The sequence below is a fragment of the Saccopteryx bilineata genome, chromosome X (genome assembly GCF_036850765.1).
Source record: "Saccopteryx bilineata isolate mSacBil1 chromosome X, mSacBil1_pri_phased_curated, whole genome shotgun sequence".
Taxonomy (NCBI): Eukaryota; Metazoa; Chordata; class Mammalia; order Chiroptera; family Emballonuridae; genus Saccopteryx; species Saccopteryx bilineata.
In genome coordinates this window covers 99,200,425-99,226,274 of record NC_089502.1, presented here as the reverse complement: position 1 = coordinate 99,226,274, position 25,850 = coordinate 99,200,425, and the positions used below count along the sequence as shown (strand labels likewise).

Below are 25,850 nucleotides of genomic sequence, written 5' to 3'. Positions count from 1 at the left end.
GGCATATAATTTTTCATAGTATTCTACAATAATTCTTTGTATATCTATGATGTCTGTGGTGATCTCTCCTCTTTCATTTTGGATTTTATTTATTTGAGTCCTGTGTCTTTTTTCCTTGGTGAGTCTTGCCAAGGGTTTGTCAATTTTGTTGATTTTTTCAAAGAACCAGCTCCTTGTTTTATTGATTTTTTCTATAGTTTTTCTGTTCTCTATTTCATTTATTTCTGCTCTGATTTTTATTATCTCCTTTCTTCGGCTGGTTTTGGGTTGTCTTTGTTCTTCTTTTTCTAGTTCCTTAAGGTGTGAAGTTAAGTGGTTTACTTCGGCTCTCTCTTGTTTGTTCATATAAGCCTGAAGTGATATGAACTTTCCTCTTATTACTGCTTTTGCTGCATCCCAGAGATTCTGATATGTCGTATTTTCATTTTCATTTGTCTGTATATATCTTTTGATTTCTGCGCTTATTTCTTCTTTGACCCATTCATTTTTTAGAAGTATGTTGTTTAGTTTCCATATTTTTGTGGGTTTTTCCCCCTCTTTTTTGCAGTTGAATTCTAGTTTCAAGGCTTTATGATCAGAAAATATGCTTGGTACAATTTCAATTTTTCTAAATTTGCTGATATTGTCTTTGTGGCCCAACATATGGTCAATTCTTGAGAATGTTCCATGTACACTAGAGAAAAATGTATACTCTGTCGCTTTGGGATGAAGTGTCCTGTAGATGTCTATCATATCCAGGTGTTCTAGTATTTCGTTTAAGGCCACTATATCTTTATTGATTCTCTGTTTGGATGACCGATCTAGAGCCGTCAGCGGTGTATTGAGGTCTCCAAGTATGATTGTATTTTTGTTAGTTTTTGTTTTAAGGTCAATAAGTAGCTGTCTTGTATATTTTGGTGCTCCTTGGTTTGGTGCATATATATTAAGGATTGTTATGTCTTCTTGATTCAACTTCCCCTTAATCATTATGAAATGACCATTTTTGTCTCTGAGTACTTTTTCTGTCTTGTAGTCAGCATTATTAGATATGAGTATTGCTACGCCTGCTTTTTTTTGGGTGTTGTTTGCTTGGAGTATTGTTTTCCAGCCTTTCACTTTGAATTTGTTTTTATCCTTGTTACTTAGATGTGTTTCTTGTAGGCAGCATATAGTTGGATTTTCTTTTTTAATCCATTCTGCTACTCTGTGTCTTTTTATTGGTAAGTTTAATCCATTTACATTTAGCGTAATTATTGACACTTGTGGGTTCCCTACTGCCATTTTATAAATTGCTTTCTGTTAGTTTTGTATCGAGTTTGATTCTTCTCTTTTGTTTTTCTATCATTTGTTTTTGTTTGTTTGTGTTCCATACTTCTTTCCTCTGTTGCTACCTTTTTTAAGTCAAGTGTTTTTGTGGTGGTTTTTTTAAGGGTGGTTACCATTAAGTAATGAAAAGGGTACCTACCATATTCATTGTAGTACCCTATCTTATAAGTATTTCTGCACTTCATCATCCTTTGCTACTGTTAATCTCCATCCTCTCCCCCCTTTTTTTCCTTTGTTGTCACAGTTTAAGTTTGGTTTTATTGTGTTCTTGGTGGAGCTGTTACTTGTGGTGTTGTTTTCTTTTGTTCTTTGAATCTGGTTGGAAAACCCCCTTTAGTATTTCCTGGAGTGGGGGCTTTCTGTTGATAAATTCTCTCATCTTTTCTGTATTTGTGAATGTTTTTATATCTCCTTCATACTTGAAGGATAGCTTTGATGGTATAGTATTCTTGGCTGAAAGTTCCTCTCTTTCAGGGGTTTAAATATTGGGGTCCACTCTCTTCTAGCTTGTAGAGTTTCTGCTGAGAAATCTGATGATAATCTAATAGGCCTTCCTTTATATGTTGTACTCTTCTTTTCCCTGGCTGCCTTGAGAATTTTTTCTTTGTCATTGGTTTGTGTCATCTTTATTATGATGTGCCTTGGAGTGGGTTTGTTGGGGTTAAGAAAACTTGGTGTTCTGTTTGCTTCTTGAATTTGAGGCTTTAGTTCCTTCCACAGGCTTGGGAAGTTCTTGTCTACTATTTGTTTGAGTATATTCTCCATTCCATTTTCTTTCTCTTCTCCCTCTGATATACCTATTATTCTTATGTTATTCTTTCTGATGGAGTCAGACAATTCCTGTAGGGCTTTCTCGTTTTTTATTATTTTTGAGTCTCTTTCTTCTTCTCTCTGTTGTGCCTCAAGTTGTTTGTCTTCTATTTCACTAATCCTATCTTCAATCTGGGCTGTTCTGTTAGCTAAGCTTGTTACCTCATTTTTCAGCTCGGGAATTGAGTTTTTCATTTCTGTTTGATTTGTTTTTATAGTTTCAATTTCCTTGGTAATATATTCTTTGTGTTCATTGAGTTGTTTTCTGATCTCCCTATATTTCCTTTCTGTGTTTTCTTGTATATCTCTGAGTATTTTTAAGATTTCTATTTTAAATTCTCTGTCATTTAGCTCCAAGGCTTCCAATATGTTAAGTCTTTTCTCCATAGATTTTTCCACATCTATTTGTGTTACCTCTTTTTCTTTTGTATCCATAATATTCTATTTCCTCTTTCTTATCGGCATCTGAGGGTGGTCTTATTGATAGCACTAATTAGAATTAATAAAGAGTAAAAAGTAAAAAAAAAAAAAAAAAAGGGTAAAACACCCCACAAAAAAAAACAGTAATAATTTATTATTTCCCCCTTTTTTTTCTCTCTCTTCTCTTTCCCTCCTCTCCCCTCCTCAGGGAGATATCGTGCCTATAATGGAGGGTCTGATTTGGGGTGAAGAGTTCAAGGGGCAAAAAAAAGGGAGTAGGGACCTACTAAATGCAAAAAAAAAAAAAAAAAAGGAAGAAAATCTTAGACAAGCATAAGATGATTTGCTTGTAAGTGATGGTCAACTAAGAGATATAATGAGAGGGGTAAGAGGGAACCAGAAAAAAGGACCAAAAAAGAATAATAAAGAAGAAAAAATAAAAATAATAAGTAAAAATCTGTTGTATTAAGTGGAGCGAAGACTAAATACAATGGAGATCTTGGGTTGGGAGGACCCAAAATGCCACAAAAATAAACAAACAAGAAAAAAAAAAAATAAAAACGAAAGCAAAAAAGAGAAATAAAGCCAAAAAAAAGCCTTGAGTCCCAAATTAACTAATTAGTTCGTGATTGAGGATTATATGAGAGGAAAGTAAAATGAGAAAAGAAAAAAAGAATAGAAAGGAAAAAATAAGAAAAAGAGAAAAACGAAGGAAGAAATAAAATAGGAAGAGAAAAAAACAAAATAAAGCAAGACAAAAAAAAAAAAAAGAGGAGAGAGTGAGAGTTAAGTGTTTTGGAGTATAACCTTAAAGGAGGGTGAGGATGAAGAAGAAAAATAAAATGCAACACTCATGAGTAGTGTAGTTCAAGAAAGGGGAAGCATAAGATGGGCAGAGAATAGAAGGACCGAGGTGGAGGAAATAAAGGCAAAAAGATAGAAGAAACAAACAGCAACAACAACAAAAAAAAATTAGTGGATCAAGTTGTAAAGTCTGTGGGTTTTTCTTGATTTTGAGAGGTTAACTTCTTCCTTTTTCTTTTCTCTCCCTCTTCCTAGTCGGTGACTCTGTACCCCAGGCTCTGCCCCTGTGTCACTCTTAGGTAGGGATTTGCAGTTGATGGGATTCTATGGCAATGTCATATAATTGGCTTTAGTCTTGCTGGAAGTAAAGGCTTGTTGGCGTTTGCAGGGTCCAACGATGAGAGAGTTTGCTTTCCTGGATTCTCTCTCCTAGTCCCCCCTTTCTGAATTAGCAGCCTGGTGATCCAGCTATAAGGCTGCAACTGCTTCTGCCTGGGGAGTAAGAGGCTCAAAGAGCTGGGAAATCCCCACTCTATCCCCACTCAGTGCAAGGCTTTGGGAAAGGCTCTGACAGTCAGGGCCTCCAGTGTAATCAGGCGGGGGTGGGAGTCAATTGTTGTCAAGGTGACTGTTCAGCGCCTATCATTTAGTTGGACCTCTCAACCCAGGCTTTCCACACTTTGTAGCCTGTTTTTGCAGGGAAGAAGAGGCACTAGTCTCTGCTTACGACTAGTGTAGTATAGACCTTATTATCTACCAAGTCCTTCTTGTTAGCATTTATCCCTGAATATGGAGGCTCTATCAATCAGAAGTTGCCCCCGCCCCTTTAGCGAGAGGCACTAAAAAATATCAGGCCTCTTGTCTTGGATCGCTGAACTGAGAGAGATCTTATCAATTAGAACCGAGGGTGCGCAGATTTCATGGGTTAAGCTAATTTCAGTGATTGGGTCGCAGCTGTGCTTCCGAAGGTATTTTAAGCTGCCTGCGCGCGCCCCTCCCCCAACGCTTGATTGTTAGCTTGAATGGCTGGGTGAGATGCCCCGCCCACGGAGAGAATCTCCCAAGCCTCTCCCGCTTGCCCCGCCGCTGGCGGCTGGACCGCACCAGGCGCAGGATAATGGAGCCCCCTGGGTGTGCGGGCCAGCAGGGCGCCCTGGGCACGTGGAATGCCCAAGGCACGCGCGCGAATGGGGCGCTCCGGGCACCGGTGGCCGGCGACCCCCACTCGCAGTGTGCGGGCCGCTGGGAACGTCAGCGGTGCTCAACCGGACCGGGCGTGCGCACGGCTGCTCGCGGCGGCAGCTCGTGGCGGCCGCTGGCGGTGGCGGTTCGCGTCGGCCGCTCGCGGCGGCTCGCGGTTCCCAAGTATATGGGCTGACTCACCACAGGCGCACTTCCTTGCGGTTTGAAAGAACGTCCCTGTGGTAGATTCCTCCACACCCTCGTCTCTCAGATTCAAGTGATAACAGTCCTTTCGCTATCAGTTTGTGTGGAACTCCGGAATGCTCCGAGGATAAATTTTTCTGTTTCTAGTTGATAAATTTGTTGTGATTTAGGGGAGAGCTGTCGGACGCGCTGCTCACGGCGCCATTTCCGTGACGTCACCCTGATAAGGGGTTAATAACCAAAATTTATAAAGAGCTTGTAAAACTCAACACCAGGAAGATAAACAATCCAATCAAAAAAATGGGCAAAAGAAATGGACACTTCTCTAAAGAGGACATAGAGATGGCCAATGGGCATATGAAAAAAATGTTCAACATCACTAATCATTAGAGAAATGCAAATGAAAACCACAATGAGATATTATCTCACACCAGTCAGAATGGTGCTCATTAACAAAACAACACACAATAGGTGCTGGCGAGGATGTGGAGAAAAGGGAACCCTCCTGCGTTGCTGGTGGGAATGCAAACTGGTGCAGCCACTGTGGAAAACAGTAGGGAGATTCCTCAAAAAATTAAAAGTCGAACTGCTTTTTGACCCAGCTATCCCACTTTTAGCAATATAATCCAAGAACACCACATCACTGATTCAAAAGAAGAAATGCACCCCCATATTTATGGTAGCATTGTTCACAATAGCCAAGATCTGGAAACAGCCCAAGTGTCTATCAGTGGACGAGTGGATTAAAAAGCTGTGGTACATATACACAATGGACTGCTATAGGGCCATGAAAAAGAAGGAAATCTTACCTTTTGCGCCAACATGGAAGGACCTAGAAACTATTATGTTAAATGAAATAAGCCAGGCAGAGAAAGAAAAATATCATATGACCTCACTCATCTGAGGAATCCAGTGAACAATGTGAATTGAGAAACAGAATATAGACAGGCGGGATCAAAGGAACTAGAGGGAAAGCAGACAGAGGGAAAGGGAATGATATGACGGGATAATTCTGGAGGTAAAGGGGGAGGGTGTTCCGGGGAGGGGGGAAAGGGGCATGTTGAGGGAAACACAGGGGACAGGGAATGCATTCAAGGGGACACTAGAATCTATGTAAACACAATAAATTAAAATCAATTTAAAAATGAAAAAAGATACATGTATAAGAAAAGAAACGTTACTCACATTGTTATATGGGCATAAAATCTGGACAAATTTGTGTTATCGATAAACAAAGAAATGGCTTATAAATTATGGCACATTAATACTATACAATATTGTGCATCTAGTTAGAAATATGGGCTAGATAAGAGTATGAATGATAAACTATTGAGGAAGAAAAAGTTTCAGAACAATATAAATGTTGTGATTTATTTGTAAGAATAAAAATCAGAACCTTCAAAAAGAGATGTTCTCTACGGCCAAGGTCCATGAGATTAGTACTGTTTTCTTCTGTGTAATTTATTGTTTTATATTTTATATTTAGGTCTTTGATCCATTTTGAATTAATCTTTGTGCAAGGAGACAAGGTGTAGTCAAAGTTTCATTCTTTTACATGTGGCTTTCTAATTTTTCAAGCACCATTTATTGAAGAGGCTTTCTTTTCTCCATTGTGTGCTTTTGGGTCCTTTGTCAAAGATTAATTTGCTCATCTATATATAGTTTTATTTTTGGTCTCTCAGTTCTGTTCCATTGGTCTGTATGTGTGTTATTCTGCTAATATCGTGTTGTTTTGATTATTCTGATGCTTGAGGATTTCCTATAGTCATTTTATGTTTTGTTTTCTGGTAGGTCTGTATCTCTCTTGGTTCTTCTCTTTTGTGTTTCAGTTATTTTTGTTTGGTGGTATTCCATACTTCTTTCACCTGTTTCTTCATTAAGCTATCTGTTTCAGTAGTGGCTGTTTTGTGGGTGGTTACTATTAGTTTATTAAAGAATAATTTTCATATATACAAGTCTTTTGTCCTACGAGTGCTTCTGCACTCCATCCTCCTTTGCAACTTCAGATCTCTTATCTTCTTCCCTTTTATGTTATTGTCACAGATTATCCTTGTTTATATTGAAACCTTGTTGGTGCTTTTATTTGTAGTTTTATATTGTTTTGTTCTTTTATTCAGTAGAATAACCCCCTTTGAGTATTTCTTGCAATGGGTTTTTCTGGTGATAAATTTCCTCAGCTTCTGTATGTCTGCAGACGTTTTTATTTTTCCTTCATATTTGAAGGATAACTTTGATGGATATAGTATTCTTGGCAGGTAATTCCTCTCTTTCAGTACTTTGAATGTTTGGGTCCACTCTCTTCTGTATTGTAGAATTTCTGCGGAGAAATCTGATGAAAACCTGATGGGCCTTCCTTAATGTTATGTTCCTCTTTTCCTTAGCTGCCTTGAGAATTATTTCTTTGTCATTGACTTTTTACAGTTTTATTACAGTGTGACTTGGAGAAGGTCTGTTTGGGTTGACGTAACTCGGCATTCTGTTTGCTTCTTAGATTCAAGGATATAACTCTTTCTATAGGCTTGGGAAGTTCTCATCAATTGTTTGAATAGGCTCTCCTTTCCCTCCTCCCTCTCTTCTTCTTCTGATATACCCAATAGTCTTATATTGCTCTTTCTGATGGAATCAGAATGAATTGTAGAGCTCCCATTTAGAAAAATTCTTGAGTCTCTTCTTCCTTCTGTATCATCTTAGTTGCCAGTCTTCAATATTACTGATTCTCTCCTCTGTATGTGCTATTCTATTAGATAAACTTGCTAGCTCATTTTTCAGTTCATATATTGAGTTTTTCATCTTTTTTTAAAGTTTCAGTCTCCTTGGTGAGGTACTCTTTTTTCTTTATCTGAGTTCATTAAATTGACTACCAGTGCTTTCTCTCATCTCATTGAGTATTTCCAGAAATTCAATTTTGAATTCTCTATTGTTTGATTTCACAGTTTCTATGTGATTGAGATTGCTTTCTAAAGATTTTTCATTTTTTTCCCTGAACTATGTGTTTTTCTTGTGTAGCCATGGTATTAGTTTTTTTCTGCCTCAATGGCATTTGGGAATGGTATTGTTGACATCAAACAACTTCAAGTACAAAAAAATACAATAAAAAATAGAAAAATTTAAAAATTCCTAAAAAGTAAAAAAATTATACACACTAAAAGAACAAAAAGCATAAAACAATAATAAAAAACAGCCTGACCAAGTGGTGGTGCAGTGGATAGAGCATCAGCCTGAGATGCAGAGGACACAGATTTGAAACCCTGAGGTTGCAAGTTTGAGCCTGGGTTTACCAGCTTGAGTGTAGGGTCGCTGGCTTGAGTGTGGGATCATAGACATGACCCCATGGTTGCTGGCTTGAGCCCAAAGGTTGCTGGATTGAAGCCCAAAGGTCGCTGGCTGAGCCCAAGGTCACTGACTTGAGCAGGAGGTCACTGGCTCAGCTGTAGCCCGCTAGTCCAGGCACATATGAGAAAGCAATAAATAAACAATGAAGGTGCTGCAATGAAGAATTAATGCTTCTCATCTCTCCCCCTTCCTGTCTGTCTGTCCTTCTCTGTCTGTCTTGCAAAAAGAAAATCAAAACAAAGGAAATATCCACAAAAATAAAATTAAAAGAGAATAAAATTCAAAAAAAAAGAAGAAAAAGTTTCAGTTCCGAGAGTTTTTTCTGTTTTTTTTTTTGTTTTGTTTTGTTTTTTTTTTCCTGCTGTACCATTGGATCACAAGATTTAGCTCTGTAATTCCTGTGCTGACCTCTGCTGAGATTTTGCTGTGGTGATGATGGAGATAGCCTGCAGTTGTAATGATGAGTAGGGTGTATTGTGAGGACTTTACCACTTTAGCAATGGTTATTTCAGGCCTCTGGGTGCTCCTGCCCATGTCTCAACAAGCCAGGGGACCAGACAGAGAGCACTTCTGTTTGTCAGGGCTAAGAGCGGCCCTGTAGAACTAGCTGTGGGTTATGTCTCTGCACCTTTCTGTACCCTGCGAGGGGAGGGAGGTGAGATCAGGGAGGATGGGAGGCTGCACTTTGTTATTCTATGTCTCTGTGCTGAGTGCTGGCTGCCAGCAGGCCATGGGGATGCTGGAAGTGAAGTGATCCCGTTTGCCAACACTTTGGTTTACCATCTCTCAAACTGCCCCGCCTCCCGATCTCTCTGCTCCTCCCCACAGAAGATGACCCAGTCTGGGTTTCTTCCCTCTCTGGAGCCCCAGCAGACAGAAATCCACACAGTCCAGGTTTCTCTCCAGACCGGAACATGAGTGCGTCTTATCTTCTGTCCCCTCTTCTCAACACTTCCTGCCTTTAGTCGATTGCATGTATGGATCTTTTCAGGCAAGCCTGCTGGCCTTACTGGGGTTCTTTTACTGCATTATAGCTATTCAGTTTGTTGAAATTTCAAGGGGAGAGATTAAGGGTATCTCTCATACCACCATTACTCTGACATCATCCTCAATCTATTCATGCTCCCTTGCCCTTACTGCGAATAGCAGATTTTCCTTTGTTTATTAGCTCTTTCTCTTTTGTTGTTTATTTTCTCATCTGCCTTTGCAAGCCTCCAATAAATGGATATAGCCTGATACTTTCCGACTCCACAGTTTCTCTACCATCAGCCTGAATACAATATGAACCTGCCTGCCTCGGCCACTGGCATTACACTCAGTAATATTACATTTTATGGATTCCAGTTTGTGTATTCATTTGCTGGTTGAAAAACATTTAGTTTGTTTCTGACTTGGGTGATTGCAAACGTAAATATAATAAATATAAATAAATATTCATGTACAAGTTCTGGGGTTTACATAAGTTTTCATTCAATTTGGGTAAATATACCCATGAGTGGGATTGCTGGGTCATATGGGAATCTATGCTTAACTTCTTAAGAATCTGGAAAACTGTTGTCCAAAGTGGCTGTGCCATTTTGCATTCCTACCATTGAGAGTTCCAGTTCCATATCCTCACCAACACTTGTTATTTTCAAGTATTTTTTTCCTTTCTCATAGGTGTGTAGTGGTGTCTCATTATGGTTTTAATTTGCAGTTTACTCATGACTAATGATGTTAAGCCTGTTTGTACGTGCTTGTCATTTGTATATCTTCTTTGGTGAAGTGTCTCTCTTTTGCCCTTTTTCATTCTTAGCTTTGAGAGTTCTTTATATATTCTCATTACAACTTCTTTGCCACATATGTGACTTGTAAATATTTTCTCCCATTGTGTGACTTTTTATTTTCATTACAGTGTCTTTTGAATTTTGGTGTCACATTTAAGAAATTATTTGGCTAACCTAAGGTTAAAAAGATTTTCTCATAGTTTCTTCTAGAAATTATATAGGTTTAAATTTTACATTTAGGTCTGTAATCCATTTTGAGAATGTATTTTTATTTTTTTTATTTAGAAAATTAACAGGGTGACATTTATCCACAAGAGTAAATAGGTTTCAGATAAACATCTCCATAGCATTTGAACAGTTGATTATGTTGTATACCCATCACCCAAAGTCAGATCTTTTTCCGTCACCTTATATTTGTCCCTCTTTGTGCCCTTCTCCCTACTCCCTCCTCCTGAAGAGTTTATTTCTATATGTGTTGGAGGTATTAAGTAAAGTTCTTTTTTTTTTTTTTGCACCTGGATATCTAATTGTTCCAGTATCAATTGTTGAAACGAGAATTCCCATTTTCCATTGAATTGCCTTTGCACTTTTGTTATGAATAATTTAAGTATAAATATATAAAATGCATTTAATTATACATGAAGTACAGTATATAAGTCTCCAGCTTAATGAATTATTGCAAAATGAACACACTATGTAACAACCTCATAGGTCAAGATTAGAACATAATTAGGACCTCCAAATCCCCGCTCATGCTCTCTTCCAGTAAATGCCACTCCCAAAGGCAATCACTTGCCTAGCTTCTAACATCATGTATTGGCCTTGCCCGTTTTCTTACTATATTTAAATAGAATCATGCAGTATATAACCATTTGTGTCTGGATTCTTTTACACAACAGTATATGTGTGAGATTCATCTATATTGGATATTCAGTTGTAGTTCATTCATTTTTATTACCCTGCAGTATTCCACTGAATGACTGGGCTACAATTTACCCATTGTATAGTGAGGGCCATTTTTTTTCCTCCACAGTTTAGTCTTAGAAATAGGGCTACAGTGAACATCACTGTACTTGTTTCCTAGAGCACATGTTCATGTTTTTCTCTAAGGTGTGTACCTTTGAGTAGAATCACTGGATCATAGTGTGTGCAAATAATTAACTTTTGTAGAAACTGTTGTCCCAAGCAATTATACCAGTTTATATTCCTACTAACAGTGTGTGAAAGTTCCCACATCAAAACCATCTTATGGTATTTTAGTCTGCTTAATTGTAACCCTTCTGGTGGGTGCCTAGTGGTGTCTCATTGTGGCTTAAATTTTCATTTGCCTAAGTGCTAATAGATTGAGTCCATTTCATTGATTACCTGAATGCTAATGCGGTCAAATACATTTTCTCATGTTCATAGATCATTTGGTTTTTCTTTTTAGTTAAGTGCCTATTCACATATCTTGTCTATTTTTTGTGTTGTTTGTATGATTCTTACTGATTTGTAGAGGTTATTTTATATGTCCCAGATAAGATCCCTTTATCACTTCCGAATGTTGTGGATAATCTTTGCATCTGTAGGTTGCCTTTTTACTGTTGTGCTTGTAATTTTGTAACATTTATAAGTCTTTTACTTTAAGAGTAGTGCTTTTCATGTTTTATTTTAGAATTCTTTCCTTATCCCAAGACTGTGAAAACATTTTTCTATATTATTTTCTACACACTTTATTGTGTTACCTTTCACATTACATTTACAATTTACCTATAGCTCATTTTTATGTATGGTGAGTGTTAGGGGTTAAATGTCATTTTCCCTCATGTAGATATCAGTAACTCATCCACATTTATTTGGAAAGATCATCTTCTCCCCATTGCTTAGCAAGCCAACTTTGTTGTAACTCAGGTGTCCATACATATTTGGATTCTTTCCTTAGTTCTACTGGACTATTTGTCTAGCCTTGTGTTAATACTACATTGTCTTACATGTTCTATTATTTAATGGAATAGGTTTTTTACCATGATTTGTGATTTCCTCACTAGGTAGGTCACTAACTTGATGTTAATTAGGCATCCTGTATTAAGACATCATCCTGAACTGGGAACCCAATCAAAAGTTTCCCTAAATTCCATCCTCATCACCCAGTGATCAGCATTTTAGAATAAAAGATATGTGTAATTACAGGGACTCGTGACATTTGAGGAGGTGGCTGTGTATTTCACCCAAGAGGAGTGGCAGTACCTGAACCCTCCACAGAGAACCCTGTACAGGGATGTGATGCTAGAGACCTATAGCCACCTGGTCTCTGTGGGTAAGAATGACTTCCTCAGGTAATTTTTCTATTTTTGATTATTGTGTCCAATAGAGGGCCCTTACTTTCTCAATTTCAGAATTTTGCAAGGTCTCTGAACTGTTTGAAGAGTTTGACACTGAGTTCCAGGGATCAGAGTTTCTTTTCCCCTTTTGCCCTCCTGACAAGGTGTTTGTGAACTCAAAACCCAGGTGAAATGATTTGACTTAAACATTTTGTCAAGCAATAGGTCTCTTGTGTTGCCCCAGACTCTACCTTCCGCTTTCTTAGAGGCTCTGAAGATCAAGGAGGTGTTGCTGTCATTTTTCATTAGCAGGGCAACAGGCTACCAAACCAGATCTCATCCTCAAACTGGAGGTAGAAGAGCTGTGCCTGGCAGAAGGAACCGTCCCAATTCAGAGCTTCTCAGGTAAGTGGGATTGAACCAGGCTATGGGGACATGAGGTCCCAGCTTGTCAGTCAGGAGTGAGGACCTCTGAAAGGGCTTTCAGGAATATCTGGGGAAAGGATGTGGCTCTTTGATGTTGTTCAAGGACAGGAACATAACACCCCAGACAGAAGAATGACTCCCCTGCCCCATGCCACACCTACCAGATCATTCTCCTTAAATTGGTGCTTACTCACAAGTTTCTGCATAGTTCCTATCCCCATTGCGTATGCCGATCCCCTGCCTCCAAGCTCTGCCACTTCTACCCTCGTCAGTTCTCACTGTTTTATCTTTATCTGAAGACAGGCCCACATTAGTCACAGCCCTAGGCTAATGCTGCACTTCCAGATGGAATTAGCTGATTTTATTCAGCTTAGAGATTCCTATCAGATTTACCTTAAAACATCTTGCTTATCTCTTTTTAAAAAGAGCTTTATCTCAGAATTTACATACTCTAGAATTCACTCTTTTGAAATACACAAATTCATTGATGTTTAGTATATTTAGGGTTGTGCAACCATCACCACTACCTAATTTTAGAACATTATCATCAGCCCAAAAAGGAACCCCTCTTATCAGTCATTCTCCACCCACCCCCGGCCCCTGGCAGCCACTAATCCATTTTCTGTCTCCAAGGTTGTGCCTATTATGTACATTTCATATACTAAATTGAACATAAAAAATGCAGCCTTTTATGTCTGGTTTCTTTCACTTCTTGGCATGTTTTCAAGGGCCGTCTGTCCATATTGTAGCATGTGTCGGTACTTCATTTATGGCACAATGATATTCCATTGTACGGAGACTGTGTTTTATTTTTCACTTGATGGACATTTAAGTTGTTTCCACTTTAATGTTTCTGTGAACATTAATGTAGTTTTTGTGGTGATGTATGTTTTCATTTCTTTTTTTTAAAATTTTATTGGGTGACACTGGTTAACATAATGATAGAGGTTTCAGGTGTCCAATTCAACAGTACATCTCTGTACACTGTACTGTGTGTTCGTCCCTCCAATCAAGTCTTCATCCATCACCATTTATCCCCCTACACCCTCCTCAACTCTTCCTCCCCAGTGGTCTCCACACTGTTGTCCATGTCTGTGAGGTGTTTTTTTTTTCTTTTTGTATTTTTCTGAAGCTGGAAACGGGGAGAGACAGTCAGACAGACTCCCGCATGCGCCTGACCGGGATCCACCCAGCACGCCCACCAGGGGGCGACGCTCTGCCCACCAGGGGGCGATGCTCTGCCCCTCCGGGCGTCGCTCTGCCACGACCAGAGCCACTCTAGCGCCTGGGGCAGAGGCCAAGGAGCCATCCCCAGCGCCCGGGCCATCTTTGCTCCAATAGAGCCTTGGCTGCGGGAGGGGAAGAGAGAGACAGAGAGGAAGGGGGGGGGTGGAGAAGCAAATGGGCGCTTCTCCTATGTGCCCTGGCTGGGAATCGAACCTGGGTCCCCCGCACGCCAGGCCGACGCTCTACCGCTGAGCCAACCGGCCAGGGCCTGTGAGGTGTTTTTATGTCCTTTTCTGCTCTATCCCTCCACCTCCCTCACCGAACCCCTCCACCTGGCAGCTAGCTGTCAGCCTGCTCTCGATGTATGAGTCTGTTTCTATTTTCGATGATTTCCTGTCTTTAGAGTACATACACAGGAGTGGAATTGTTGAACAATGTAATAACTGTGTTTAACATTTTGTGCAACTACCAAACTGTACATATCCTGTTCATCAAAATCTTTTATCCAGTGGTTTTAACATTCCCTGATGCTTCTTGCTTAAATCAAATTTTACTGAGACTGTTGAAAAATGATGAAGTTTTCTATCATTCCCTTTACATTTGTGAGTTGGCACTCTTCTGTAATGGACTCTCTCATACTGCATCTCCATTACTGTACTTCACTAATTAATTTTAGTCTCAGTAAGAATTCATGGATTTCTGTTTTCCAATGTATTGTAGCCCATTAATTTCTACTGTCATGATTCACTTTGATGTTCAAATTATTCTCAGTTTGGCTAGTAAGAATCCCCTCGGCTGGTTCTGATGTCTTTTGACATGTTTCCATCATTCCTTCAGCACTTTATAGCTCAAAAATATGTTGCAAGTTCACCTTGTATTTTCCTCATTTCTGACCTGGAATGAGTCACTTCTCCAAGGGCCTCTGATTGCATTTAGTGGGGAATGGTACATAGAAATCAGGATTTAGATGCTGGGTTTGCTCATAGCTACTCAGATTCTTGCCTTATAATTTACAGACGATTCCCCTTCATCTGCTTTTTCCCCTTGTACTTATTTAAGTAACTGGGTCATTTGTCCTTTAGTGTCTCACATTCTGGATTTTGCTGTTAAGTACCGCATAGTGGTATTCAACATATTCCTCTCCCCTGTTTTTCTTGCAAATTGATAGTTGGATCTCAAAGCTTCATCAGATTCAGGGTTCTAGTTTATTATTTTTTTTCTTTTAGCAAGATTACTTACTAGGTGATGTAACATACATCTATCTGGAGGCATGTTATATATGATTGTCTCTTTTTTTCTGTTATGAGTCATTTATAATTATTTAGATTTAACAATTCATTAATGGTTGCAAAATGGTAATGCTCCATCATTCCTTATTTGTTGATTAACTAAAAATAATTCTGTAAAGAGGGATTGCTCTGTTTCGTTATATATGAGTTTTATATTATACAAAATGTACATAGTATACATATGAGTTTTTCCATTTACTTACTAGTTTTCAAAATAAGGAGTTGGACAGTGTACAAAGATGAGTTGTATAATTAGGCATCTGAAACCTGCATAATTATGTTAACCAGTCTCACCTCAATAAAACAACTAAAAAAAATAAGGAATTGGTTTTGTAGCATCATTTAAAGGTGACTAATGTGCCTTTTTAAGTATCACTTATGGATTAGGGATTTAAACATGTTTATGTTTTAATCCATTGCCTTATCCCTGTTATGAATCAAAGTGTTCCATCTCTGGCCAATGAAAACTCTTTCAAGTTGGCTTCCGAATCCTTGGTAGATTCCTTACTTTCTGGTGTTACAAGATGTTCCAGGATCATTTTACATATTTCCTATCTCGTATTTACTTGTGGCACTGGAGAAGACTCAAGTCCCTGGGGCTTCTTCCTCCTCGGTTCTTGTCACGATTGTGAGAATAAATTTAGGTGAGAGACAGGGTGCAGTGTTCAAGCAAAGCAAGCAGTTTATTAAGCAAAGCTAAACACTTGGCACAAGCCATAAATGGGCAAACTCAGCTAGTCTGAGCGCCCTGCCTGTTGGGGTCTTAGGAGTTATATACTCTTACCTTCAAGGCTTTGTTTCCCTGTTATCAGGGCTAATAGGGTTTCAAAGTTCCCCTTTGTAGTTTTTCTTGTAACTGTTGGGACACCTGCTTATCTTATTTTGTCAGGTCTTGGGTCTGCTGACTCCTTCATTCAGTGGGTGAGATAACCCACCTTTTGTTCCCCTTCTGCTTTTCCTGCCCTGATAACTGTCTATGCTCTAATACCCGGAATCAGACACTTCTAGGAGCCCTGGTTCTTTTCAGTGATAAATGTTGTGAAACCACAATTTGAATGTTAGAGAATAGTTTCATTGACAGAGCTAGTAATTATGTAAATAAATTTTTTTAAAAGAAAAAATACACCATGTATTTAAACTGGTATTTCCAAATCAAATTCTAGACTTAAAAGTTTTTATTAATATTCCATCTGATGATAGTGTTAACCTAAAAATAAAAGACCAAAGTGTGAGGCAGTAAACATTTATTTGAGATAAAAAAGAATAGCTATTCAGTACAAATTGGTAGTTACAAAATAGTCACAGGGATGTAAAGTACAGCATAGGCAATAGAGTCAATAATACTGTAATAACTATGTATGGTGCCAGGTACTGGAAATGGGGGGCAACCACTTTGTAAAATATCTGATTGTTTAACCACTCATTTATGCACCTGAAACTAATACAAAATAATATTCAATGTCAACTATAATTGAAAAAGTTTCAAGTTCTTTAACAACAAAAAGAAAGAAATAGCTATTTGGGAAGCACTGATTCAGGCAGAAACCCAAATGATGTTCTGATGAGGAGAAAAAGGCAAGGGGTATTAATAAGAAAGGGAAGGGAAACAATTACATTAACAGAAGGAAGTCATTTCTATAGGTGCAGATAAGCTAACATAGTGATGCCAGTTCTAAGCAATATTTTTAATTTTCAGTTCAGCAGTTTGGTAGTTATCAGTCTGGTAGTCATAATATCTGCTTTCTTCTTATCTTTTCAAACAGTTGTTTGAGATACAACAGGCCCAGTCCAAAGTCCCCCCCCCCCCGTTTTTAACATTCCAAGGTTTGAGGAGTACCATGTATAAGGCAGTTCCTCGAGGATGGCAGCTCCAACTCCATTTGAAAGTGGTTCCATTTATATTATATTTTACAGTTGGATTGTTAGTATTATTTTGAGACTGCTGAATGTGTATAGAGGGTTGAATCAGTTGAAGTAATCATGTTGGTGCCACTGAGAATCAAGACTTCTAAGCATGGTAATTACGAAATACAGATGAGAGGACATTTATTATTAGGGAACCCTTTTATATTCTATTTTCTTGTCTGGTCATATAAAATTTGCAAATGTTAAAGAACAAAAATTCAGCCAAGTAACTTGTAAGACATAATTGACAGTATTAAACAATTCATGAACCGGGGAGCATTCCATCTAGCAAACAGAAAGGAGCTCCAAAGAGCTGTACAACCTGGAAAGTGTTTATAGACAGGAGAGTGGGGTAAGGAGGCTTAAAAGAGTGTATTATTTCAGGCAAGGTCACCTTCCCTTAGGGGAAGTCAGGGATTCTTATCAGACAGATTACCTCATTAGTATTGATCAGGAAATCCAAGAGTGGTTTTAAAATTCTACTACTGGCAGAGAATGAAACTGCAATTATTAAGCCTTGGTGAGGCTTACCACCACAAGTTACTCCATTTTGGGTCTATTGTTTCTTTTTCTTTTTTTTTTTTTTTTATTCAGTGAGAGGAGGACAGGCAGAGACAGACTCCCACATGTGCCCCAACTGGGATCCACCCAGCAAGCCCACTAGGGGGCGATGCTCTGCCCATCTGGAGCTGTTACAATGGAGCCATTTTTTAGCACCTGAGGTGAGGCCATGGAGCCATCCTCAGTGCCTGGGGCCAACTCGCTCTAATTGAGCCATGGCTGGAGGAAGAGGAGGAGGAGGAGGAGGAGAAGGTGGAGTAGGAAGGGGGAGGGGGAGGGGGACAGAGAGGAGGAGGAGGAGGAAGAGGGAGAAGTGAGAGGCAGAGGGGTAGAGAAGCAGATGGGCATCTCTTCTGTGTGCCCTGACCGGAAATCGATCCCAGGACATCTACACGCTGGGCTGACGCTCTACCACTGAGCCAACTGGCCAGGGCCTGTTTCTTTTTAACACAAATGTTTGCTTGGTTCTAAATTCAAATCTAGAAAACAGGTATAATCCAAGAAATCCAGCTTCTTTCCCAATACTACTGTCAGATATAACTATTTACTACAGTTTTAAAGTTTATCCTTTTTTGTAACATGAGCCCATATAAACATATATTTATATATTTTTCCTTCTTTAGAAAAATGCAGTTTTATTAACCTAGTTTTCACTTGATATTCAAGAACATGTGTAATATGCTGAAATATTCCTTATTTTATAGTAATATAGTGGCTCTTAGTAATAATAACAGTAGTAGTAGTAGTATAGTCATTGTTTTAGTTCACATTTTTTTTTTTGTATTTTTCTGAAGCTGGAAATGGGGAGAGACAGTCAGACTGACTCCCACATGTGCCCGACTGGGATCCACCCGGCACGCCCACCAGGGTTGACGCTCTGCCCACCAGGGGGTGATGTTCTGCCCCTCCGGGGCATCGCTCTGCTGCGACCAGAGCCACTCTAGCGCCTGGGGCAGAGGCCAAGGAGCCATTCCCAGCACCCGGGCCATCTTTGCTCCAATGGAGCCTCGGCTGCGGGAGGGGAAGAGAGAGACAGAGAGGAAGGAGGGGGGGTGGAGAAGCAAATGGGTGCTTCTCCTGTGTGCCCTGGCTGGGAATCGAACCCGGGTTCCCCGCACGCCAGGCCAACGCTCTACCGCTGAGCCAACCGGCCAGGGCCATTTTAGTTCACATTTGAAAGTACTTTCTATGTGCCATTCATACTTTTATAGATACTTTAGTCATATCAACAACCATTTGGGTGGGCGCTGTTATAATTCCTGTTTTCCAGGTGGGAAAGTAAGATACAGATGGATTAGATAACTTGCCTAAATTCACAGAGCAAGTGAAAGGCAAAGACAGGGGTAAGGCCAGTAGCTGCAGCCATCACAGCCGCCTGGTTCGTGCAGGTTCCCATTTAATTCAGATAGATCATAATGAAACAACGGAGCCAAGAACTGGTGGGCCATCCTTTATTCCAGCTCACAATTGGCGGGTGAGAAAATACACACAGCAGGAAAACAGTTCCCTTTCCATTCAGGGTTCCCAAAGCCACGGACTTTCTCCATTTTTTTCTAGAATCAAAGGCCTCACCAGCCTTATTCACCTCTGTTCCCCATCTCCTTCTCTCTGCACAAACTGGCTTCTCATTCAGCTCCCCGCCATCTTGCTGTCTGCCTCCTCTGCCACCATGTGGCCTTTCTTTCCTGCAACAACGTGGTCTCTCCTCCCTTCTCTGCAACAATGTGGTCTCCCCTAAAATGGCCTCCTATCTCCTCCTTTTAAAACTTTTTTTTAACTTAAAATTTTATTTTTAATTTATTGTGTTGATATGGTTTCAAGTGTCCCATTCAGTATAACACCCTCTATACACGGCATTGTATCCCCTCCCCCATTTTTTGATTAATTTTAATGGGGTGTCCTTTTAAAACTTTTAAGTGCAAAAGCCCTTCCCTAGCACACATTAGTATAACCAAGCCCCTTCCCAAGCAGGAAGGCAATTAGCTGCCCCATGTGGGCAGCACCATTTTAATAAAAGCAAAACCAAATAACACAAATTTTACAAACTTATTTGCCTAACAACAGGATTTGATCCTGGGCTACACAGGGCCCATGACCCTAACCACATGTGCTATGCTGCTTTTTACAACCTAAGAGGATTCAGATGCAATGGCTCCTTGATGGGGCTTGGGTCCCATCAGACGTATTTTGTACAAGCTTTTTCTGTGATTCTAATGTTTACTCCTGGTTAAGGATCTATGCTTTGCAATCCAAAGAAAGGATGTCACAGGAAGAGAAACCACAGTTGCATGCGCCATTTTAAAATTCAGTATTATTATCATAAATATTGTTCTTATTAAGTCTAAGCAGTGATATGAGTAGTTTAGTTATTGTTATTTCAATTTCTCTGTATGTTTGAAAATTTTTATATAAAATTTTAGGAAAAGGTAAGAGGAAAAGTAAACTTCAAAATTGATAAAAATTAAATATATGTGCAAAAAGTATTTACCATATTTTATTGCCTTCAAGATACCATTGGATTTTAAGACACACCATTAATAAAGAAAGTTGCCACCAATTTATTTTTGACATGTCATTGATTGTGAGGTGCATCTGGATTCATTAATGTTAAAATGTGGAATGATACTCATCTTGTGGTTAATGAAACATGATATATTAAAGGCAAGGTTTACAATTTTAACTGTCTGAGTGGTACAGATGAACAACTACTTTAGGAGTCAATAAAAATTAAAGTTGTAGAGGTAAGTTTTGAAAAGACTGAACTTCTTGAAAATTATCTAGATTCTGAATTTAGCAAAATATGGAGGGCTAGGCTGTATGGGTGATGGAACGTGAGAAAGGGTTTGGAGTTCATCATAGACATAACTCTTAGTGGAAATAGTATGGACAGGAGCAGAAGGAGCTGTTGAAGAACTGAATACAATGGTAGATGGATACAAAGATGAATCCAGATTGGTCAGAGATCTTTAGATTTTTCTTTGTTTTTTTGTATGACTAATTATTCTGAAATTTTCATTTACTGGGATTGTTGTAAACAGTGTAAGTCAGGTACAGTTAATATGGTAAATGAAGATTAAGGGTGATCACCACAGTTGATGGGAATCAGAGATGATGTAAATGTGGAGATAAAGACTTTGGTGTCAGCGTCAGATTGTTCTTGGTAACAAAAAAGGCTAGTAGGTGGGAGTTGAGTAAAAGAACAGAATTTAACAATCAAGTTTCTCTCTGTAGGAACTCTGGTAAAACAAGATAATAATATCAGTTTTCCTATGGCAGGGCATTTCTAAAGAGGGTCCATTTCACAATGTCAAAGTATAAAAATGGTTTATTCTACTTCTTTCTAGAAGAATACTGCCAAATTGATGAACAGATTGAGAGACAGCATCAGGATGACAAAGATAAATGTTTGTTGATGCAAGTTGGATTCCCAGACAAGAAAACAATTACTACCAAGAGTGAACATGACTATAATGAATTTGGAAACATACTTTATCTGAGTACAAACCTTGTTGCTTCAATACAAAGACCGCATAAACATGAGTTGTTTGGAAATGATATGGTAGATAATTTAGACTTACTTAGTAGAAGCTCTGTAGGAAAGAAACATGATAATGGACGTGCAAAATTATTATTCTATACTGAATATGAGAAAACAACTCCTGGAGTGAGAACCTATGGATATAAAGAGTGTGGGAAGACCCTCAGGCGAAAGAAAGGTCTTAGTCTACATCAGAGAATTAAAAATGGAGAGAAACCCTTTGAATGTACTGCATGCAGGAAATCTTTCAGCAAGAAGTCACATCTCATTGTACATTGGAGAACACATACGGGAGAGAAACCTTTTGGATGTACTGAATGTGGAAAAGCATTTAGCCAAAAATCACAGCTCATTATACACCTGAGAACTCATACAGGAGAGCGACCCTTTGAGTGTCCAGAATGTGGAAAAGCTTTCAGAGAAAAGTCAACTGTCATCATACATTACAGGACTCACACAGGAGAGAAACCTTATGAATGTAACGAATGTGGAAAAGCCTTCACTCAGAAGTCAAACCTCATCGTCCATCAGAAAACCCACACAGGAGAGAAAACTTATGAATGCACTAAATGTGGAGAATCTTTCATACAGAAGCTGGATCTAATTATACATCATAGTACTCATACAGGAAAGAAACCCCATGAATGTAATGAGTGTAAGAAAACTTTCAGTGATAAGTCAACTCTCATTATACATCAAAGAACTCACACGGGAGAGAAACCTCATAAATGCACTGAATGTGGGAAGTCTTTCAATGAGAAGTCAACTCTGATTGTGCATCAGAGAACTCATACAGGAGAGAAACCCTATGAATGTGATGTGTGTGGGAAAACCTTCACCCAAAAGTCAAACCTTGGTGTACATCAGAGAACTCATTCAGGAGAGAAACCCTTTGAATGTAATGAATGTGAGAAAGCATTCTCTCAGAAATCCTATCTCATGCTCCATCAGAGAGGTCATACAGGAGAGAAGCCCTATGAATGCAATGAATGTGAAAAAGCATTTTCCCAGAAATCATATCTCATTATACATCAAAGAACTCATACAGAAGAAAAACCCTATAAGTGTAATGAATGTGGCAAAGCCTTCAGAGAAAAGTCGAAGCTCATCATACATCAGAGAATTCACACAGGAGAGAAACCCTATGAGTGTCCTGTATGTTGGAAAGCTTTTAGCCAGAAGTCTCAGCTCATAATCCATCAGCGAACACACACAGGAGAGAAACCCTATGCATGCACTGAGTGTGGCAAAGCCTTTAGAGAAAAATCAACATTCACTGTCCACCAAAGAACTCATACCGGAGAGAAACCCTATAAGTGTACAGAATGTGGGAAAGCATTTACCCAAAAATCAAACCTTATTGTACATCAGAGAACGCATACAGGAAAGAAAGCCCATGGGAAAGGCCATACCCGGAAGTCAAAGCTCATTGCACATTAGAGGGTAAATCAGTAGTGTCTGTTATGTTCCCTGAAGGAAAGTTTTGTCAATTAACATTTTTTAAAGTGTGTTTTGACTTCTCGTTTAAATCTAGGGAATAAAGTCAGTCTTTTTTCTTTTCATCTCAGTCTTCACCCAAAAACTACACGGAGAAAAAGAAGCAGAAGTGTAATCTCTGTATGTGACAAAATTAGGACATATCAGAAACCCTGATGAGAGGGCTGCCACAGGCTGATATAGGAGATCTCAGAGAGAGACTGCTCAAGGCTCCAGATGTGAGAACACTAGTAATAACTCACAGCTGAGGTTCAGGACACACTCTGAGTGCAGCACCATATACAAACACAACAGCAGTCACCCAGGGAATGGGTAGATGGGAGGAAGGATGTTTCCAAGACCCATTTAGTGTCTGAGTAGAGACAGGCAGGGGCTTAGACAAGGAATTTCCCAGACAAGCCATATTTAGCAGAAGCTAGTCTGTACTAATCAAGGAGCAGTTGGTGGGGGCTGAGGCAAGAGAAGGGAGTGTTTCTTGTGACAGACCCTACAGCTGCCCTTATTTACTGATTCCAGAAAAGTCAAGTCTGAAAAAACTACCAAATGGGGAAACAATCCTGGTTCTAAGAAAACCTCTAATCTACCTTAAATGTGGCCCCAGTTTCTTTTTCTACATGAATCTCCGGCAAATATCGAGTCCAAGAAAAACTCTTATTCAAAGAGGAATGATTTCAAAGTAATCAAAACCACAAGTGTACATGGTTTTGCCAGCAATTCCACTTCTAGGAGTGATTATCTCAGGCAGGTACAAAATGATGAACACATACAGAGGCATTCATTGATGCACTGTTTGTGACTGCAAAAGGTTGGAAGCTGTCTAAATGACAACACCAGGGGTCTGGTTCCTGAGATCCTGGTATGTTGATAACAGCAAATTCCTAGGTAGACAAATGAATAAAATATATAAAGAATTTGTACACTACTTATGTAGTGATGTGAGATGATCTCTAACATACATTATTACTTGGGAAAAGCAAGGTGCAGGATACTGAGTATAATGTGTGACCATTTGTATATAAAAAGGAGAACAAATGGTAAGTACATAATTGAGTGTATGCATAAACTGTTTCTGGAAAGATACACAAGAATCTGGGAACCATAATTACCTCTGGGAAAGAAAAAGAAAGTGGGTGGCTGGGGGGATGGGATTGGAGGGAGGTAACCATATCCTTTTATAACTTTTGAAAATTATACTATCTGTATGTACTACCTTTTCAATAAATAAATAAAACTTTTAAGAAGCATAGTTTGTTTTATTACTATTATAATGAAGTCAGATTCTAATACAGGGTTTCATGGTATTTAATAGAGATATGCTCAATGTGGAGTTTTAATTTTTTAGTGTGAATAAACTGAATAATCAGCCTGACCAGGTGATGGCGCAGTGGATAAAGTGTCGGACTGGGATGCAGAGGACCCAGGTTCGAAACCCTGTGGTCGCCAGCTTGAGCATGGGCTCACCAGCTTGAGCCCAACGTCACTGGCTTGAGCAAGGGGTCACTGGCTCGGCTGGAGCCCCCCCAGTCAAGGCACATATGAGAAATCAATCAATGAACAACTAAGGTGCCGCAACAAAGAATTGTTGCTTCTCATCTCTCTGCCTTCCTGTCTCTGTCATACAAAAAAAAAAATTGAATAATCAGATAGAACAATAGATATCCAGTGCGTTTCAAAGGCACACAGGTATGACTTTCCTGGAAGTGTCAAAGTGAATCTCACATCAGCTGGGAGCACATCATGTAACCTAAAATAATTGAGACTGGTACGCATTTCTTAGTATGCACAGTGACATCTGAAAATATTCCTTACTAAAGCCTGCTACTGGCTTTCCATATCTTAACAAAATGATTTAAATTATTTCATTTGTATTTATGTGTGTGTGATTTTAACAAGAGTTATAAAGCATGAATCCACAGAAAAGTTAAGTAACTCGACCCCCAGATCATACTACTGCTGGGGACTACATTTTCCAAGGTGAGGGACAGATTGGGATCTATAGTCTGAATGGATACAGGCAAAGACTACATAACAGCACATCTGCTCCGAAATAAGACCCGGTGTGTGAATGACTGTATTTGTAGCCCTCATGTTTCTGTGGTGGAATAGGACAACCCAATCTATGTAAAACCTGGGCATGGTCAGTGGATTCAACAAAACAGGTGGATGAGTGAGACCTGAGACCATGCCTACACCCTCCCAGGCTTTGTTTATTCCCTAAATTAGTCTGTAAGAAAATAAGTCATGGACTCATTTTTTTTTTTTTTTTTTTAGTTACGTTAAGTCAGACATGTCACACACGGTGGGGCAAAAGTAGGTTTATAGCTGTAAGTACATAAAACAAGTTTATTCTTGTATTATTATTTATTAATTATTGCATTATTTTCCATACAGACTGTAAACCTACTTCTGCCCCACCCTGAATTTAGTGCTTTTCTAGGGAGAAGGAGACTTGGGGCAAATGTGAGCTGACTTTCTTGCTCTTTGTGCGGGCTGCTGAGAGAATGCCCAGAGGCACTAGAAGAGAAACATCATTTTCCTGCTGATAAAGAATATTCCTGGGGTCAGGGCCAGCAAAGGTCATCCTGGTGTGGGGTAGAGGAAGTCATATCTTGCCATTTCAGGTTAATCTTGGACTTCTGCTGCCTGGGACACAGATGGCAATCTAATGGGTCACATGTCGGTGAATGTTGATGAGGGCAGTGATGGGTGAACAGCAGGATGTGGATAAATGGACTGGAGTTAGGAGAAGAGAGATACAGGAGTAATGAAAGGCCAAATGTGGGGGAATGGAGTATTGAGGGGCAGAGTTGGGGTGTATAGGAAGAGTATGGAGAGAGAGGAATATACAGTGGAGTGGTTCCTGGAAGAAAACAAGTAAATAAGAGTAATGCTGGGAGAGTGGGAGTGAGTGGAGTTTAACTGAACGGGCAGACTGATAGGAGGTACAGTGGGAATGATGGTGGTGAACGAGGCTGAGTAGGGGTGATTGGGGCAGAGTAAAGAGCAGCCAAGCAAATGGCAAAATGTGGCAGAGCGTTAGTGAGTGCAGAGACAAAATATGGGCTGTCAGTGTGGGAACTGGGAAGTGAATGGCACTCTGTGCAGTGAGCAACGGATCTGTGGAGTTGGCCTGTGGGGTCTTGGCTTCTCATTAGTGCAAGATCTCATGTTGATGGTGAGAAGTTGGTGAGGAATAAGTGAGTAGAGGAGGCAGGACATGGTCACTGGAATTTCTCTTATTGCTTTAATTAAAAGCTCTAAAATGAGATTCATTATGATCCCT

At 39.4% G+C, this 25,850-nt stretch overlaps 1 protein-coding gene across 1 annotated transcript in view; it reads left to right on the top strand.

The window, feature by feature from the left end:
* The window catches only part of LOC136317064 (zinc finger protein 182), a 55,226-nt gene extending 32,591 nt beyond the window's left edge, over window positions 1-22,635 (top strand). Inside the window, exons 3-5 of the mRNA XM_066249571.1 lie at window positions 11,994-12,120; window positions 12,434-12,529; window positions 20,877-22,635. Of these exons, the coding sequence (XP_066105668.1) occupies window positions 11,994-12,120; window positions 12,434-12,529; window positions 20,877-22,510 (1,857 nt within the window). The 3' untranslated portion in view covers window positions 22,511-22,635. The remainder of the gene's footprint in view (window positions 1-11,993; window positions 12,121-12,433; window positions 12,530-20,876) is intronic.
* Window positions 22,636-25,850: the final 3,215 nt, after the last annotated feature.